The following is a 16,947-nucleotide window of genomic DNA, read 5'->3' as shown; positions in this document are numbered from 1 at the left end:
GTCGGTCGCTGCGCGTCGCGCTTTAACGAGCGCCTGCACGCGTTGATGCCGGACGACTCAGGGCGGGAAGGGCGGGAAAAAAAAAAAAAAAAGAGGCCGGTCGGCACTGCGGCATCTCTCGTGGGCACGCGGGACGATTTGGGGCACGAAATGCGCGTGACAGCGTGGACGAAACAAACAGCGAACAAAAAAAAAAAAAAAGAAAGCGAGCTTGGTATACGTGGCTAACGACGTCAAAGATGCAAGTTGTAAATGACGAGGAAAGGGCTCGTAATGCGCATGAATTGAATTACCGACGGCGTTGCTACCGGCAGGTCACTCTCTCTCTCGCTTTCTCTGTGTTATTGTACAGGTACCTTGCGCCAAAGAATTGCGCGTGATAAGGCAAAATCTTGAAACTGGAGAAGTACGAAGAAAAAGTGAGAGATAGAGGGAAAACAAGGGGGAGTGACAGCTGCATGCAACAGGAGCGCGAATGCACGCAACGGGAAATTGGCACTTCAGCATAGAGACAACGCCTGTTGCGCTGATAAATAGACCCGTTTACATAGTGCTGCTCGCTGAAAAGCCGCCGTAGATTGCCCCTCTTAGATAAGTCATATCACGCCCTTATATAGGCATCATCGTGTCGTAAGGCTATACAGGGTGGGTTACAGGGTGGCGAGATGTCCAGGCACTGGCAGCATTCTCTGCAAGCCGGGAGCAACAGCACATGTGCCACTGGATACGGTGCTCAGGTATGCGCTGTCGAACAACAACTGCGCCGGTGTGTGAGCTCGATGACATTGCCGCTAACTGGACAGACGAGCGCCAGAACTTGAGCGCGACCTTGGAGGAGGAGGCATTAAGGTTCGTTCCTTGAGCGAGGTCGTATATGTACACTGAATTCCCAAGTCTTGGCGTTGCGGGAGAGAGCACCAGCTTTCGGTTTTAACGATTTGCGCCGCGGACCCGTGGGGCCGGTTCTCTGACTGGTCGACGCGCGTTTCGCACGTGCAACTTTCCTCGCGGACTCTTCGAGGTTTATGCGTTAGGTTGCTGTGCTGCGATCGAGGCTTACGTTAAGCAATCGCGGCTCGCGTCGTGTCTAACAGCGATATATTGTTTTTGACTGCGAGTAGTTTTGATTTTTGCGCGACTGTAAGCGTAACTCGCACGTGACCAGCCTTTTTCACTGAACTTTTCTTTTTTTTAATTTATATCATTGTTATTCTTGTGCACTAACGTCACTGTATTGGATGCTCAGTCAGTCCTCCAAATTGTCACTTTATCCATTTCCGCAATAATCTCTCCATCTAAGTAAAGATTAATAAATGTTTAACAGCTAGCAAAAGAAAATACGTGACATCTATGGCGAGAAAAGTCATGATGGAAAGCAAACTTATGTCGGCATCTTATATATAGTGACAACCACACACAAAAAAAAATATTAATACAAAGTTATTAATTACGCAGTTCTGAAATCGAGCACAATGTGATCTCCCTAATAAAGTCTTAACACTGCAGGCGAGAAAGCGTATGCCGAGTACTGTTCTACAACGATGTACCCAAAAATACAGACAAGAAAAAGAGGAGGCAAGGTCGTTAACCGGAAAAGTTTCTGGTTTGATATCTAAGCTCAGGGAAGAGATATGTAAGATGCACAGTATTGCCATAGTCTAAACAACTGGTATAACAAAAAGATTACTGCGAACTACCGAATTCTACAAAAGGACTGACTCATGCGCACGGGGATCTGTGTTCGAGCGGACGCCGAAGAGCAGGAACTTTAGGGCAGCGACACTTTCGGATAGAGTAAAAAATAAAAGAAACGTAAAAATAAAGCACAAATTAGAAATATTGGGGCAGCAATAAAGAGCAAAATATTGTATAACGACAAGAAGGCGAGAAGTCGGGAAGAGCTAGAGCTTCGGTGGTCAAGAACAATCCGCAGGCCTCAACTACGATAATCCCAGGGACTCACGGCGTCCGTTCAAGGCGAAAAACACAACTCGTTTTCTCCAAAGCCAAGCCAAACACGTCTGTACGCTAAGTTCAGCCGGAGAAGAGAGAGAGAGAGAGAGAGAGAGAGAGAAAAGGACGCGTCGAAAGGCAGGGAGGCTAACCAGAGTTGGCTACCTGCTCGTTTTTCCGGCGAGCATGACATTATGCGCGGCACTTCCATGCGCGTGTGCATGGTTACAGTGTGCGAACACGACCCGAATTGTTCGATTGACCGGATAAGAGTATTGCTATAGTAAGAAGGGTTTTGAGATTACATACCGGAGTAGCCATTGCCGTAACGCGCGCATTCCATAGCATCTTGATAGTTTATCCAAACGTGACAACTTGCTGCGGAATGGAGAAGCTATAGAAAAGGTGTCGTATCGTGGCAGTCCAACAACAAAGCAATGGAACAGCGAGTGTCGCAGAAAGGACTGGGTAACCAGCGCGGGATCATAACAATGTAAGATTTAAGCTGCACGCGTTTCGAACGCCCGCCGCCGTGTATCACTCATGACAAAGCCAGCCGATGCAGTGCTCGTGGGAGAGTGTACGCACTGCTTTAGTCGCGCGATGTATGCAACGCCAGCAAGCAAGTGCTACTCCGGCGGCCTTGCATGTACACTGCGGTGGCGGCGTACGCTGGGCTGCTTTCCTGCGAGGCGACCGGTTAGCCTCCAGACGGGAACAAGAATGTCGGTCTCTCCGATTCGTAAGAAAGCGGCGCTTTCTCGAGACGCGTTTCCCCAAAACCACCTGGCAGCATACTCGCATACAGCCACACATCCCGTACACTTCCAGATGCAAATTAGCTTATGAGAAGAAAGAAAGAGAATCAAGGCGCAGCGGTTTCTGCGGAGTGCAGCGAATACAAAAGGCTTTCTTCTCGGCATTCCTAATACGTGCCTCGAAGTTCCAACTGACCGCTTAGGGACGCCTTATCAAAAAGGCACTTGTCACGGCGAAACCGCTGTGAACTCTCGGCGAACGCGGGGTCTTGAGAACGGGGTCACACTTAGCAGGACTGCTCGTGCCGTCTTCTCATTGTTGTCCCACTCGCCCTTTTCCCTTGCGTAACCGCGCACTTGGGCATGTTTATTTGCCGCAGCCGGCGCGCGTAACCGAAGATTGCATCGCACCGGACTCCTGACGCGGGCAGCCACGCATGCCTATAACGTGCAGTGCGCGTCAACTTTCGTGCATGGGGGTCAGTGCGAGTCCCTAAAAGTAGGGCAGACAAGCGTTCACTGGCCGACGTCTAGCCTCCACCAGTCGACGAACTCTTTTTCTGGGAAACCGTCAGTGGACTCTCGCCCATGGGCGCTAGCGGGATGTTCGCGTGTTCAGCTTGGAGAAAATTGCATTCGCCGGCGAGCTACAACCTCCTGGGCCGATAACCTCTCGACTGGAAAGGACGATCGGTTAAGGCATGAGAATAGTTTAGGTTTGGGGAAATCATTATTGTCATGAAAGGCGGGGAATTTAACTTTAGTTTGCCAATACTGTTAGCATTATGTACAAATATAGCTTTTCAAGAGACGACAGAAATAATCAGACGGATTAAAAAAGAAGAAACCTACGACAAGCCGCCCTGGTCGACCTCAACTGCAAGTAAGGAACAACTTGTTTTAAAACTTATGTTATTCCTTTTCTTTATACGCAGGGACTAATAAAGCACAAGCTTGCTTCCTTTCCAACAGACTGCTTCAAATACTGCTTTGTTCCTGAGTCACGTGTCAAAAGAAGAAAGAAAAAAAAAGTAAGAGGTAGACGGGAGAATGAAAAACGTAAGATACGCTTGATGTTGAAGCCTAACTGAAAAGCGAATCTGTGACGAGCCTGTGCTCTACTCCAATGAACAGTTTTCACTCTCCGGAAGTTACTGCAGAGGCAGATTCTCATCCCCGGTGGCAGACGCGGCCGCAGTCGTGCGTAACGCATCGGCCATCACAGCTGTCACCACGGTCATCACGCGCGAACGAAGCAAACAGTGAAGTTGCTGGTTCGGTGGCGGCGAATCGGACGCGCGTGTCCGGTGAGAGTGCCGGGAGTCAAACCCGACGAAGTAACGAAGAAATGCGCAGCGAACGAACAACCACAACGACACGTTCTCTGCTGCGCGTCGCTTACATGGCCGTCGCGTTCTCGCTTTCTTTCTTTTTTTCCCTTTTTTTTCACTTGCTGACATATCATGGGCTTAACCGAATGAAATCGCCCAAACGTTCTCTATGCGACAAACTGCCCAAAGCGTACACGATCTACCAACACAGCAGGAAAAAAAAAGAGAGAGAGGGGAATGCGCGACGGCGAAGAAGCGTGGCTGGTGGTCTACACGTCTACAGCAGCCCGTGGCACCCGGTTTCACACTGCGATCACGAAACGTATGGACGCTCGGCCTCCCCACCACGCACTGCTCGGCTGCGTCCCGTTCGGACGTACTCACCTGATGCGAGTGCTATGAATCCGAGCAGCAGCAGCATCGGGACGAGCATCGGCTTTGACAGCAGCATCGCCGAGGGGACCCGGTGTCTCCGGCTGGCAGCGGCTGCCGCCATGGCTCTCGTCGAGAAGGGCTCAGACCGGCGACGACGACCCCCGTCGCGCTCACACAGACACACACACACGCGCGCACCCCGAGCACCTCAGGTGCCCATGTCCCCAATCTTTCCCAGCGACGCGCTGCTGCTCCCGTGGGTACTACTCCTGCTGTCTGGCTTGCGGCGGCGGCGGCGGCGGTATTCCCTCCTCGGTGCGGCTGATGCTGTGTCCGCGGCGGCTCGCTCGCTGAGACGGGCGATGCGACGGCTTGGTTCCTCCGGCGGCAGCGCGCTCGGCACGAGTGATCCGGACAACCGGTCCTTCGGAAGCGGGACGCCCGGCCTACGCAGGGCCTCAGGACCTGTTCCCTTCTTCGAGGGAGGGAGGGAGGGAGGGAGAGGAGGAGGGGGTGCCAGCGCCGTTGCCTCGTCGCGTGGCCCCCTTTTTGCCGTTCTTGTTCTTTCGCGGCACCCGGCTGCACCACCGACCCCCTTACCCGGACCGACCAGGTGACTGACTCGCCCGCTAAGCGTGACGTCACCGTCCGTCCCAGCGTCTCTCTCTGCGCACTGTGTGTGTGTTTGCGCGAGTGAGAAACAACCGTTATACTCGTACTGCTCCAGACTCTCTCTCTATTTCGCCTTTCCTCCTCGGCCGAGTCCTGGAGGGACGACGTGCCCTCCGCCGCTCCCTGAGGATGGTACGCGCCGCCGCAGCGCCGGTCTGTAGTACGGCGCTGGTGCCGGTCTGCCAAATGGAAGCGCGTGCGTGTGGTCGTTTGTCTCCGGCGGGCTCGTAATAGGCAGCACTGTTTCAAGTGGGAGCGGTGTTCCCGGCGAGCCCGAAAGCGGTGCCGATTACGCGAGAAAACGGCGACAGGCTCGCTCTTCGCCCGTGAATTCTCTTTCTATCGTGCGTATGCCAGGTGGTGTGCCTCGCTTTCGGATGGCCTATGCAAAACCGGATGTTAGAGCAAGCGGCGCGGAAAGCAGAGCTGATGCTGCTGCTGCTCGGGAGGTGTAAATGTCTGGTTATGCGGATAAGCCTTGACAAATCCTTCAATGATTGAGCTTCCCTGTAGGTCAATCAAGCTGTGGACCAACGCCTCACAAGTCGTGCTTCATCAATGGATGCAGTGCTTCCGCGTAACTTGCCCATGTTTTCAGGTTACCTGTTCAGTGAACCTGTACAAACGTGGAGCTCATTTTATCGCCGCGTGGGAGGAAGCTCGAACAATGGTACATTTTCTATACCAGCAGAGTCCAACGACGACAATTAAATTCTCTCAAATTATTTGTTGAGGGGAACAATCCGCTCAGCGATCACCGCCTTTGCGCCATCATTCTCATCGTCACTGCATGCAGTGCGAGTCGCCCAAGTGTTGAATCTCTTGCTCCCCCGCACTCGAAACCCTATCTAATCACTGCATTCCAAGATGATGCATAATGTGAGCGCTATTATACTTACCTCGATAACAACGGCTCACTTTCTTTCCGTTTGTTTCCTTCGATCAATTGAATAATTTGTTGATCGATGTATTTCTCATGTGCGCATCATTACCCACCTCGGTGACTCCGCCTCTGCTGGGCCTTGAGGCTCAGTACGACGTGGCGGGTTCGACTCCGAGTCCCGGCGTCTGTGGTTGCTGAATGCACGTACCCGAACTCCGATGTATCTACGCAAGTAGAAAAAGAAACATCATGCGACCTTTAAGAAACTCTCGCATCCTTCCTATATTCTATCCACTCTGCACACTCAGGACGGGCCAGCAGCACTAGTCAATCAATAAATCACTTAGTCTCTCACTCGCTCGCTCACACGGTCCATTAAACGAATCAATAGACCGATGAATCAATCAATAATTCAGGGAAGCAGGTAATGACTAATTTTATTTAATCAATCGATCAATCAAGCAAGAAATCATTAATTTAATTCAATCAATCAGTCAGTCCTCTTTCTCATGGCTCTCGTCGGCGATATCGAAAGCGATACATTTACGAGTAAATGCCGGGGCTTACCGGTGCGATCCAGTGGCAGAGCTGCAGACGTTAGACATTTACGACCAGCCCTCAGCGAGCCGCGTCGTTTTTTTCTTGTTTTTTTTTTTCGTGGCCTTCATTGCCCCCTTTTGTCATCCCACGTACGCTGTGCCCTCAACTTCTTCCCCAATGCCGTTCATGTATATACGCATACCGACCGCAGTCGCCTTGTACAAAACAGAAAAATGCATGGCTGGTTCTAACTTGCTGGCGGACAGTCCCCTCCATTTTCTACGTGCGACACAAGACGATGTCTTGGTGGACGTTCTAGAATGCGCAGGGCGTGCATTCCTTGGTGCTCTGCTGCAGACGCCGCCTGAATTACAAGGATACACGGTCAACGCGCTGGATGTGAGGGAAACACCTGATAAACGGATGTTCTTTGTCTCCCGTTCAAGATAGGTGCCATACTGACGTATTTGTGTTCGCCTTTGTTCTTATCAGGAGACATTGAGTGATGCTTGCCTGAAGGGACACCATTCAAGGAGTTCCCCACCCTACGATATTTAAAGCTTATAGTGCTAAGTGTAATGGGCATGGATAACAATATTTTTAATCAGAATTTACATATTATTGTATTGTGTGTGCGCACCAGTGTGTTTTATCTTAATTGTATTTATTGTCATGCATTTATTGTTGCTTTTCCTTCTATCCCCCCCCCCCCCTACCCTATACTAATTCCCACTTCATGTTTATGCGCATTTATTTTCTTTCCAAGTAAAAATCAAGACGCTTTCTTATGTACTGTTTGCTTTGCAAACACAATTTTCCGCCTGTATAGTTACATATCTTAGTTTATACACCGTATTATAGCTGCCGTTCTAGCAAATATATTTGCCTATTTGATCTGTTCAAATTAAAGGAACTTGTAATAAAGAAAGCAAAAAAATGAAAAATAAATAGCTTTTACATTAAAAATAAATTTGTTCTTTCGCAAACAGAGAAAAAAAATTGCGTTGACATATCATCCTTCTGAAAAAGAAAAATGTACATGACAAGCGCATGGCTTCACTCCGACCCACACATCGCATTTATGTCAACTATAAACAACATACTGTGAATGCCGTATATATGTGACGTCCAGTGCACACCAACCGGCAGCCATAACCATAATCCCTTTAGCATCAGATGTTTATAGTGCTGCAAGTGCTACTGTGCTGTGCGCTGACAGTACGCGGCGACAGTGACCGACTGTGATTGTATGTCTATGCTCCTTTCTTTCTTTATCTCTACATTGTTATCACTTTACCTCCCCCTCCCCTCTCTCCCCAGCGTAGGGTAGCAAACCGGATCTTCCCCTCTGGTTAACCTCCCTGCCTTTCCCCTTTCCTCGGTCTCTCTCCTTTAGCATCAATATGTCCGAGGTGTGCGCCTGTCAGCGATGTTTATTTCAATGCAAAACATGCGCGTAGCATACAGCGGCTACAAATTTTCACTGCAAGTAAAGAACGAAGTGAAACTACCCAAGGGCAAGAAAAGCCTTGTTCTGAATATGCGCGCTGTGCTTAAGGCAAAGTTACAGGGGCGGTCTTGTAAAGAGGGCGAAGCCGGTTACACGGAACGAGCCGCTCATTTGCGTGCGGAGGACATTCCAGCACCACTGGGACAGCAGTGTCCCCCCCCCCCCCCCCTTGCCCCCGTCCACACGCCGTTTTCGGTCACGCACGAGGTTAATTTGATGGAGAAATTTGCCCGTACGCGCAACGCCTCACGGCGAACTAAATTCCCACGGAGACTGTGTGAATACGAAAGAAATTGGGACGGAGAGAATAGTTGTCTAAACGAAAGCCTCTTCTAGGCATACGGTCACAAAATATGTCTCAGAACTCTGCTTTAAGAAGCACTTGACTGCAGCGCAGAAATTTCGTGCAGGCTGAGAGTTGCATGTCTGAAAGTGCGTGATATATTACATCAGTGCGATAGACAATGAGGTATCAGGCAGATGATGGAAGCTTAGCAGTGAGCCTACGAGAGAGGTCGATCGGTGTTGACATTTGTGCTTGTCGGCATACGTTATATCGAAAGCCGTTATCTATTTCATATATGTCGTTTAAATATATATCGAATACCGCTATCTTGCGTGAGAAATTACATTGGCCAAACTGGCAGATCCGTGAATGACCGGGTGATCAGGGAGCCATCTGATACAAGTGCGCAAACCGACGCCCTAGGATTTTCTTGCCCTTCATTGCCAGAACTGTGGTTGCGCTGCCCGATTTCATTATACGGTTATCACTGAAAAAGAAAATACAAATGGGAATTGACCCGCTTAATCGTTGAAAGCGACCGCGTTGAGTCATACGGCGAAGCGTTTGTGAGCAAGGCGGCATTGCCACTGTCCAAGAAAGAAATAGATTTTCGAAACATGGCGCTAGTGATAATGGCGGCCGTTTGGTTTGTTTATCCTTGCTTTAACTACTCGGCCTCAGATATTAACGGTGCGCATGAACTGTCCCTGTCACAGAGTATAGTATATTAGTGTTGTTCTCTCCCAAAACAAAATTATTTACAGTACTGTAATTTTAATTAATAAAGGGAAAATGAGGCAACCACCCAATCGTAGCAATTGCTATAAAGGAAACCCATACGGATTCCTCGAAAGAAAAGCCTCGCAGTTGAAGAAAAATTCGGCCAGGTCCGGGACTCGAACCCGGGTTCAGCGCCTTTCCGGGGCAGCTGCTCTACCATCTGAGCTAGCCAGGCGGCTAGCAGATGGCAGGGCGAAGTCGAATTTATCGACAACTCGAAGCAAAGGAAAGTGTTTGACGTAATAGTTCTGCGCAAACCCGCAAGGTGGAGAAGACCCCGCTATGTAATAGGGAGGTCTGCTGTTACACCGAGGATTGGTGGAATAAAAGTAGGCAAACGAAAAAAAAAAAAAAAAAGGAGACGTACAAAAGCACAGTTCGCAATAGGGGATCAGAAAATTTGGTTGTAGGAGTTCATAGTGTTTTTCTTCGTTTTATTATTGTTCAATCTAGGTAGGGCATTAGGCAGTATAATAGCAAGATCTTGGTGGCGCAACCCAACGCCCCGTTCCAAAGGGGACGCTCATAACATCCATCCGTTCATAACCTCAACCAGAGGGCCTTTAGAGGCAAATAAATAAGTAAATAAATAAATAAATAAATAAATAAATAAATAAATAAATAAATTTCCCTTTGTATGAACATGATTCACCCTGAGGCTTCCCTCGTTCGCTCATCTTTGAGGAAATGGGTGCGACGGCAAACACATCTTGAAACATGACGTACTTCGTTGGGTAATATTATTGTGGTACATCTGAATTTCATCCGTGTTCGTGTTCTGGTGAGGCATCCCTGCTACTCTTGGTTTAGGTTCACCAAGAAATCCAGCGCAGCAACTCGAATGCCCTCGTTGGGGCTTGGCGATCACCACGTCTTTTAGTTTTGGAGCATGTTGTTCGATAGATGTTGCGAAAGGTTTTAATGAATCTATTACTGCTGTCGTCGAATTAGGTAATCGACCTAACTCGAAGCTCTCGCAGGAGCGATCACAAAGCAAAACGACCCTCTCCATATCGAAGGCAATAAATGCAAAATGTTTCCGGAGTCAGTATTGTATACCTGCTCGGGCATAGCCTGAATGTTTACGCCAGTTACTTTAGAGCAGTTTTTTTTGTCAACGCATAGCCGGCGTGAGCTCATGGCAGCTATTTACCGTCTTCATTATGCGCATAGGTATAAATGCTCTTTAATTGCGAAGTGGGTCTTTTTTTTTTCTGGAGGTGCTCAGTAGCATGAGTGCATACTGAAATTCGTTGAGCTTGTCTGCAGAGTCCCTCATTTCTATGAAGCTCGTGTCACTTCTGAGTTTGTTTTCCACGTCTCATGATGCATATGTGAGCCCAAATTATGTGCATGCATCGTAGGATCGATGCACGTGTCATTGGAGGTTGGACCGACTTCAATGCCAGAACTACCGATTACGTGGAGGACGAGAGCATAACGGCTTATAGTGTTTCGTTCATGTTTCGGAAATTAACAGCGCGAAACAGACGAGGACGAAGGGAAAGAAGAACACGACACTGGCGCTGGCGCGTTCCTCTTTCCCTTCGTCCTCGTCTGTTGTGCGCTGTTAATTTCCGAAACATGAATCACCATCAAGTCGCCCAAGTTTCCCTCCTATTATAGTGTTACGTATACAGCGCAAGAAAAAAGATTGTGGACTCTAATTCCGGAGAAAAATAAAAGATAACTGATTTATTTTTTAGCATCCAGAAGTAGCTTCAAGAGAATCACTTGTTGGGTCACTTGGCAGTGGTGCACACTGAGAACAAACCTCCTCGCCCTTTATGCGCTCTGACAACCGAAAGAACACTGACCGAACGTCAATTAATTGTATGCATTATTTATTCGTCTATCCAACAGCTTTATTTGCTACATTGCTTCAACACAGAAACTGTTGTGTTGAAGTGCAAGCTAAGACCTCTGTCTTCAATCAATCTCCTTTGCCGATGACCTATTCATACACTCTGTTTGTATGCAGCATCAATCATTCATTCGAATCTGCCTAGGGGAACTAGTGTTACTGGGCGCAAGCACCTTATCACCCAGCACTTTATCAAATCGCTATTGAGAAAAAAAAAAAAGGTGGAGATGGGGTGGGGGGGGGGGGAGAGGATGAAGGCGAACGCCTGCGCGCTCCCGAGACGACCATTAAATTGCTAGACATGGTCGTTCGATTGCGTTGTTACTTTCTATTACTGGTTTTCTCCATCCAACGGTCGCAGGTTCGAGTGCTCTAATTAACTCTATCCTATAGTATTGTGCCTTAATTTCGCCTTAATTATCACCAGAGGTCGTGGGTTCGACTTCCGCACACGACCATGAATGAATGGCGCCATAAATTTTGGTGTCATTGAATTTTTGTGTCACCAAAGGTAATGGGTTCGTTTGCCTTAATTAAGTATATATTGAAGAACTGCGCCTTGAATAACTTCTCCTTAATTAACACGAAAGGTCGTGGGCTCGACTCCAATAAATCTTGGTCTCATTGAATTTTGGTGCCACAACGCCGACGGTTAAACAATTTCCGCAGTTAATTAATTAATTAATTACGGAAATGAATAAATTGTGCATCTCGCGATAATGCATTGAACGTCATTGAAGGTTTCATGTTTGGAAAAGTGTGCAAATTTTTGGTAGGGTCATAAACTCTGAGAAAATGGTACTTTAGAATGTTCAGAAGGACAGTAAAGAATACTGAGTCGTTTGCATTCGCACGGAGCACAGCTAGTTTGTTTAATGCTTGGCACAAGTTGACTGAAACACCTTGCATAGTTCACCGCTCAGTTTTAGCTCTGCGTGCTGTTTCACAGCGAAATGTTTTCTCTGTTTTGCCAAGCATAGTGCACATAACTTTGTCTCCGAGTCCTCGTGGAATCTCGAACGTATTCCATGAATTGCCTGGCGTCTTGGCCGTGGCGGTTTGTATTCCTATAAAAGATCAGGACACCTGATTTCAACGACTTCCAGTTCATCTTTTTTTTTTTTTCAAGTGGATGCACCCTACTGCCACTGTTTCTTTTTCTTTCTTTCTTTCTTTCTTTCTTTCTTTCTTTCTTTCTTTCTTTCTTTCTTTCTTTCTTTCTGCGGACAAGCATTTTGTAGACATCTGGAGCAACAAATCAAATCCGTTCACTATTCGTACTGCGCTGTACTCGACCCAAGCAGTGAGCTAAAAAACAAACAATTGTCGTTCCGATAAGCTTCTATTTAAAGCAAACCTACGCAGCCAGGCAGCAATGCTGCACCGATGTTTATCGACATCAAAATTCCCCTTCTAACGGCGGGGAAACGAAATGGGCGCTCTTGGTAGACGAGGTCACGGCTGCCAATGCTTATCGGATTGCGTTTCCGAGAAGCATTAAAAGTAGTGTGGGGTTGCTGCTTGTGGACTTGAGGCACTAAAGTAGTCGCTTTCTTGTGTTGTCTCACAGCATAGGTAGGTGCAGAGATCCATCGTTATGGTGCAGTCAACTAACCGCCGGCTGCATGCAGGCAAGCGCTACCTCCGTGAACGTCACTATTAAAGTTGCCCTATATGGAGAATTTCCTATGCGTTCTGGGTTATGTTCGCGTCTTGTTTGTTATTAATTGTATGCAAGGAGATGTTGGTACCTGTTAGAGGGCGCCGGCTGCTCCCCTTCCATTAATTTATAAATGAGCTAAAACAAAAACGTTAAACAAAGCATAGAGAAGAGCCTATGGTCACAACAGTTCTAAAGTTCGCATAAACTTACCAAAAAAGGATTGTTTCTGAGCACTTCACAAGCGTTCGAGTGTTCGTGTCGACATACACATGGCAGTCCTCGTTGGTGGAGACCACGGCGCAAACAAACATACAGAGAACAGCCACAGGAACACGGTAATATGAGCGAATGGGCGAAACACGTATACAAGGTGCCCCAGCAAACTTTAGCCAGAGTTTAAAAATATGCGAATGCCATGTAGCTGGACAGAACCAACGTAACGTTGCTTGCCATCGCTTGCAGATACTCAAATTGCTTTTTTCATTCCACCTAATTAGATAAGTACTTTTAGATAATTAGGCAACTTCTCAAATATTGTAATTAGATGAAAAGTGGGAATGAGAAAATTGTAGAGCGACATGAAAAACTCCAGATACAGCGTTCTTTGGTTAATACGTGATACATAAAAGTGCTTTTCCCAGCGTGAAAGCAGCCCGCAAATGCACGCAATATTGCCGCTAGACTGGCTGCTCGAGGCAGCAAAGGTAATTTGCATGCACTGTGTCAGAAGATTATGAAAACTTGTGCAAGTAATGCTAATAGACATAAGTTTATAGTTTCAGAAAGCACTTCAGACTGTTTACAAATGTGTCGTGATCGGTAATATGTGCGATGTCAAGTGGGAGCACATTCCATTGACAGGCAGCGATGAAGAGTAGGGCCGGGATGGTAGGCAAGAAAAAAAAAGTTTTGCGTTAAGAAGTGTCTCCGGTGTTGGAATTCGAACCAGATTACCCCGGTGATACTCAATAGGCCACACGCGCTGTTTCTTTCTTTTCTTTATGTTTTATTTTGGTGCTGTAGTGCAGCATAACAACACAACAGAGAAAACACTTAAATCGTGCCTGCAACCATTTGGACTAATTTCAGAGTGGAACTCCTTGAGCGCGACCCAATTTGCCAAAGATGTCCACCCATTGAAGTTTTTTCTGGCTGAACTTGGTAAGGCTCTCGTATGCACATGACATTCAAAAACATTTTCCGGACAGGGCCTGGGCGTTGAAATCGGCGTTTTTTACAGCCACTTCAGTTTGAATTCTGTATGGGCGCTAAACGCCATTACGAAATCCTATACTACAAAGCGCGTTACCATAACGCTGTGCTTCCAAATATACAGAATTCCCGGCGATGTTACAGGGATATACATATTTACAGATATTTGAAATATATGCCGGTGATAGACAGCTGTCTCAGCAATCAATGTGTACTTGTTCAACCATCTCAGGCATATTACACAGAATGCAAAAAAAAAAAAAAAAGAAACGCAGTTTACGGTGCATGATACGAAAAACGGCACGGCAGTTCCGCAACCAGGCCGCCGAAGCATCGGCAGCGACATGAACGTTTAGCGGTGTGCTCGAGCTCGTTGGCCTGTGTTCTAACATTACGCGGGCCGACATATTGTCGCGACGCAGCACCCCAAGTAACTGCTGTAACGAAACAAAACGCCCTGGCAGTGGCACAGCGCTGGCGTCATGAAAAACGCCGCCAGCGGCGGTGGAGGCGACGATCCTCGATGGCGCACGAGAAGCATGCGAAGAGAGAGAATAGGTAGTTTCGCGCGAAGGGCGAAGAACTGACAGCGATAAAAAATTAACTTATGGGGTTTTACGTGCCAAAACCACATTCTCATTATGAGGGCACGCCGTAGTGGGGGACTCCGAAAATTTCGACCACCGGGTGTTCTTTAACGTGCACCTAAATCGTGGTGTGGTATGCAAAGTAGAGACGTTAGCGCTTATGCGCGCAACTCTCGTGCCAACAGCACCGGGCCGAACGCCGCCCTCGAATTCAAAGAGCAGTGCGCTGCTCGTCTATGAAGATCTGATAACAGTGCACGCGGCATACAACATGGGACGTGACAGCACCACGGCAACGGTGGCGTCGACGACGTGAAAACGCCTCCAGTGTCCCTATGTAATTACTGTCGTAACAAAATACGGTTTTATGCTAATCGCATCCTTCTGGAAAGAGTGCTCGTGTGGAAGTTGAAAAAGAAAGTTGACACTCGGTTATACCGGCCATTCCTTTAACTCTACTCAACACATCCTGCCCGCGCCAGCTTGGCATATAGGGATTCGTAATATGACATCCTAACATATCTCTATACATTTATTTTTGCTTTCACACTGTACTTATCTCAGGAGGAACAAAAAATCAAGATGCTAAAAGCCGTAACCACTTGTCGCCAGAATCCTTTTACACTTGGAGTTAGTTTATCATGCCAACATACGTCAAGCCCGGGCATACTACTGCGCAGGCTCACTTGGATGACTGTGCGCAATAAAGGAGACTTTTTGTATGCAAAGGTGAATAAAACGCGACAGAATCTGATTTAGGAAGAAACGCTCAGGCCCTACTTGCTTTTTGCAAACCGAAATAAACAAATCGGTTCGGTTTGCTTGCTCTCTCTCTCGGACCGTATAATAGTCACATCAAACTATTGGATCGAAACTGAAACATTCGAAATTCAAACATTTTCGAAGAAATTTAGCAGTAAATCCCGAGACCACAGACGCATCCATGCAATGACGGAATAACAATCTTACCACACTTTTCTTCCTTTGTAACGGCAACTAGTTTGAGATGAAATGTTTTACAAGTATTCGTGTTTTTGTGGACTGGCGATATGTATTACTGTCATAAATACCGAATAAAAGAATAACAAGAATGAGATTGCTGTGAATGATAACAACAATTTGGTTACAAAAGTGAGAACGCAGCAATTCTTTAACATCCTTCCTCCGTGGCAGTTTGAGACGCTATGTGACATCGAGCCACGTTCGCGATCGGCCCCCAGCTTACACAGTGCGCTATCTTTAGAACTCACCCGGGTCGTAACATTCATTCTGTGGACGTAAAACAAAACCCTCGCCATCGAACGTCACCGTCCTGTGGTCATGGTCGGGCTGTCACCTTGACCGTCGTCGTCACGTACGCACAATTACTCGCTTTAATCGACATCTTGCGCTATCTGGTGGCACTTTTCAGAACACCAGGCGAAGCTAGATGACGAGCTATACGCAAAGTGCTTAACCTAACATCGATTCTCACAGTGCTTGGAGGCCACGTATTTTTTTTCTCCTTCCGATTTCTTACGCATTTACGCTCGTAAGAAAAAAAAAAAAACCCTTGCGGGCTTCACGGCGGCCTCTTCGACAAGATTCACTTGGAGTGCAGCCACACGAGAAGAAAATGACCACAAGGAAAAGATGCGAAAACGACATAGCACGTTTGACTCATTTTAACTAAATTGAACGTCGACGCTAGAAAACAGCGGCAGTACTCGCGAGTCCCGCGAAACGCGTTTAACTGCAATGGAGGAGGAGGGGGAGGAAATAAAGAGAGAAGGCAGGGATGTTAATCAGAAATGCGTCTGGTTGGCTACCCTACTTGGGGGACGGGACAGAGGGAATAGAAATATAAAATAGGGAGAGGGAGGGGAGGGGGAGGAAAGCAGCGCATAGCTCGCGCACGCACGCGGAACTGCAATGCCGTTAAATATGCTTATGGTTCTGACTTCACGAGCTCCATTTTCGTCAGAAATCTGCTGTCGGGGAACATTACAGATACCTGGTGCCGAAGGGTACTTTATAATTTGCACGCAGCAAGGTTCAGATAATAAAAATGACAGCCTCTTCACGTGGATGTACCGGAAGTGCTATCTTCATGGGCATTATCCCTGCTTAATGCTACAAGTGCTATAAAAGGTTTGCCGCTCTGAGGCGACAGTATTGTGCCGCTTCTTACTCGGAGTGGCATTTACGAAGGCCTAATAGTTCCACACTGGAACGGGAGATACGCACATGTGCGACTCTTGTGGAACTACATATAGAAAGGATTAAACACATCCTTTGTCTCTGTCCACAGTACAACGTCAAGCGTGAAGCACTCCGGATCCACAGCATTGAACCGGCTGGACTCTAGACGATTTCCGGAAATGAAGATCTTTGGATCATGGTCGTAAGTATCGATGACACAGAAGACCACGAAAGCGCTACTGCAGTACCTCAAGTCGACAGGTCTTGGCGACCATTTGTAAACTCGTTGCGAACCTTCAAATGTGCGCGAAACTGTGCTCCCTCTCTCTTCTCATTCCTAGATCCCCTTCCC

General features: G+C 47.5%; 1 protein-coding gene and 1 long non-coding RNA gene across 6 annotated transcripts in view; one reads left to right on the top strand and one right to left on the bottom strand.

Moving 5' to 3' along the window:
* LOC142583088 (uncharacterized) overlaps positions 1 to 4,818 on the bottom strand; it is a 249,566-nt gene extending 244,748 nt beyond the window's left edge. For all 4 annotated transcript variants that reach the window (XM_075693382.1, XM_075693383.1, XM_075693385.1 and 1 more), the window contains exon 1: positions 4,427 to 4,818. In XM_075693382.1, coding sequence (XP_075549497.1) covers positions 4,427 to 4,538 — 112 coding nt within the window. In that variant the 5' untranslated portion in view covers positions 4,539 to 4,818. The remainder of the gene's footprint in view (positions 1 to 4,426) is intronic.
* LOC142583089 (uncharacterized) overlaps positions 654 to 16,947 on the top strand; it is a 17,262-nt gene continuing 968 nt past the window's right edge. The window contains exons 1-3 of one of the 2 annotated variants that reach the window (XR_012828542.1): positions 654 to 849; positions 13,705 to 13,776; positions 16,705 to 16,797. This is a non-coding gene — a long non-coding RNA (uncharacterized LOC142583089). The remainder of the gene's footprint in view (positions 850 to 13,704; positions 13,777 to 16,704; positions 16,798 to 16,947) is intronic. The other variant, XR_012828541.1, reaches the window with a different exon arrangement.

This window comes from Dermacentor variabilis, chromosome 5 (assembly GCF_050947875.1).
Source record: "Dermacentor variabilis isolate Ectoservices chromosome 5, ASM5094787v1, whole genome shotgun sequence".
NCBI classification, from domain to species: Eukaryota; Metazoa; Arthropoda; class Arachnida; order Ixodida; family Ixodidae; genus Dermacentor; species Dermacentor variabilis.
This window is presented reverse-complemented; position numbering and strand designations above follow the sequence as displayed.